At 37.0% G+C, this 2,729-nt stretch overlaps 1 protein-coding gene across 1 annotated transcript; it reads left to right on the forward strand.

Moving 5' to 3' along the window:
• On the forward strand, positions 1 to 459 carry LOC110592480 (ubiquitin-conjugating enzyme E2 N-like). The gene has a single exon (XM_021703485.1). It carries the CDS (start codon positions 1 to 3, stop codon positions 457 to 459), a length of 459 nt encoding a protein of 152 aa, XP_021559160.1.
• The last annotated feature ends 2,270 nt before the right edge of the window (positions 460 to 2,729 follow it).

Consider the following 2,729-nt stretch of genomic DNA (forward strand, 5'->3'; position numbering starts at 1 on the left):
ATGGCCAGGCTGCCCTGCAGGATTATCAAGGAAACCCAGTGTTTGCTGGCAGAACCAGTTCCTGGCATTAAAGCAGAACCAGATGAGAGCAACGCCCATTATTTTCATGTGGTCATTGATGGCCCCCATGATTCCCCGTTTGAGGGAAGGACTTTTAATCTTGAACTATTCCTACCAGAAGAATACCCAATGGCAGCCCCTAAAGTACGTTTCATGACCAAAATTTATCATCCTAATGTAGACAAGTTGGGAAGAATATGTTTAGATATTTTGAAAGATAAGTGGTTCCCAGCACTGCAGATCTGCACAGTTCTGCTATCAATCCAGGCTATGTTAAGTGCTCCCAGTCCAGATGATCCATTAGCAAATGATGTAGTAGAGCAGTGGAAGACCAACGAAGCCCAAGCCATAGAAACAGCTAGAGCATGGACTAGGCTATATGCCATGAATAATACTTAAAATTCGATCTGATCATCAAGTGTGCATCACTTCTCCTGTTCTGCCAAGACTTCTTCCTTTTTTGTTCACATTTAATGGACACAGTCTTAGAAACATTATAGAATAAAAGCCCAGACATTTTCAGTCCTTCGGTGATTAAATGCACATTAGCAAATCTATGTCTTGTCCTGATTCACTGTTGTAAAGCATGAGCAGAGGCTAGAAGTACTATCTGGATTGTTGTGAAATGTTTAAAAGCAGTGGCCCTTCTCTGCTTTTATTCATTTCCCCCATCATGGTTTGAGTATAAAGCACTGTGAATGAAGGTAGTTGTCAGGGTTAGCTGCGGGGGTGTGGGTGTTTTTATTACTTTTTTTGAGGGGGAGAGGTAGTTTTATTTTAATTTTATGGGCTCCTTTCCCCCTTTTTATGGTGATCTAATTGCATTGGTTAAAAGCAGCTAACCAGTTCTTTAGAATATGCTCTCTAGCCAAGTCTAACTTTATTTAGATGCTGTAGATGGACAAGCTTGATTGTTTGAACCAAAATGGGAACATTAAACAAACATCACAGCCCTCACTAATAATATTGTGACTTTGCTGTCAAGTGTAGAATCCTTCCTTCAAGAAAAAGCTTGTGACCATTTTGTATGGCTTGTCTGGAAACTTCTGTAAATCTTATGTTTTAGTAAAATATTTTTTGTTATTCTAAAAAAAAAATGAATGAGTTTGGAAGTTTTCTTTCTGTTTCTATTTTTTGGAAAAGCTTCAGCAGAATAGGTATTACTTCTTTAAATGTTTGGTAGAATTCCCCTGTGAAGCCACCTGGCCCTAGACTCTTGTGTTTTGGGAGGTTTTTGATTACTGCTTCAATTCCTTTACTGGTCTATTTCTTCCTGTTTCAGTCTTGGTAGTTTATAAGTGTCCAGAAAGGCAACCATTTCTTCCAGGTTGCTTAATTTGTTAGCATATAGTTGCTGGTAATAATTTCTAATAATTGTTTCTATTTCCTTGGTGTTAGTTGTAATCTCTTCCCTTTCATTCATGATTTTATTAATTTGGGTCCTTTCCTTTTCTTTTGGATAAGCTGGCCAGAGGTTTATCAATCTTATTAATTCTTTCAAAGTACCAGCTTCTAGTTTCGTTGATCTATTTTACTGTTTTTCTGGTTTCTAGTTCATTGATCTCTGTTCTAATCTTTATTTCTCTTCTCTTGCTTGGTTTAGGCTTTATTTGCTGTTCTTTCTCCAGCTCCTTTAAGTGTAAGGTTAGCTTGTGCATTTCAGATTTTTCCAATTTTTTGAGAGAGGCTTGGATAGCTATATATTTCCCCCTTAGGACCACCTTTGCAGTATCCCATAGGTTTTGGACTGATGTGTTTTCATTCTCATTAGTTTCCATGAATTGTTTAAGTTCTTCTTTAATTTCCTGGTTGACCCAATCATTCTTTAGCAGGATGTTCTTTAATTTCCAAGTGTTTAAATTCCTTTCAAATTTTTTCTTATGATTGAGTTCCAGTGTCAAAGCATTGTGGTCTGATAACATGCAGGGAATAATCTCAATCTTTTGGTATCAGTTGAGACCTGATTTGTGACCCAGTATGTGGTCTATTATGGAGAAAGTTCCATGTGCACTCAAAAAGAATGAGTATTCTGTTGTTTTAGGGTGGAATGTTCTGTATATATCTATGAAGTCTATCCGGTCCAATGTGTCCTTCAATGCTCTTGTTTCTTTGTTGATCTTCTACTTAGATTATCTGTCCATTGCTGTGAGTGGAGTGTTGAGGTCTCCTACTATTAATATATTATTATCCATATGATTCTTTATTTTGGTTAATAGCTGGTTTATGTAGTTAGCTGCTCCCATGTTGGGGACATAGATATTTACAATCGTTAGATCTTCTTGTTGGATAGACCCTTTAAGTATGATATAGTGTCCCTCTACATCTCTTACTATGGTCTTTGGTTTAAAATCTAATTTGTCTTATATGAAGATTCTATCCCAGCTTTCTTTTGAGGTCCATTAGTTTGGTAAATGGTTCTCCATCTCCTCACTTTCAATCTGGACGTGCCTTTAGGTTCAAAATGAGTCTCTTGTAGACAGCATATGGATGGATCCTGCTTTTTTATCCAATCTGATACCCTGTGTCTTTTGACTGGAGCATTCAATCCATTTACATTCAGAGTAACTATCAAAAGATATGAATTTAGTGACATTGTATTGCCTGTAAAGTTCCTGTTTCTGTAGACTGTCTCTGTTACTTTCTTGTCTATATTACTCTTGGGGTTTCTC

Source organism: Neomonachus schauinslandi, chromosome 14 (genome assembly GCF_002201575.2).
Source record: "Neomonachus schauinslandi chromosome 14, ASM220157v2, whole genome shotgun sequence".
NCBI classification, from domain to species: domain Eukaryota; kingdom Metazoa; phylum Chordata; class Mammalia; order Carnivora; family Phocidae; genus Neomonachus; species Neomonachus schauinslandi.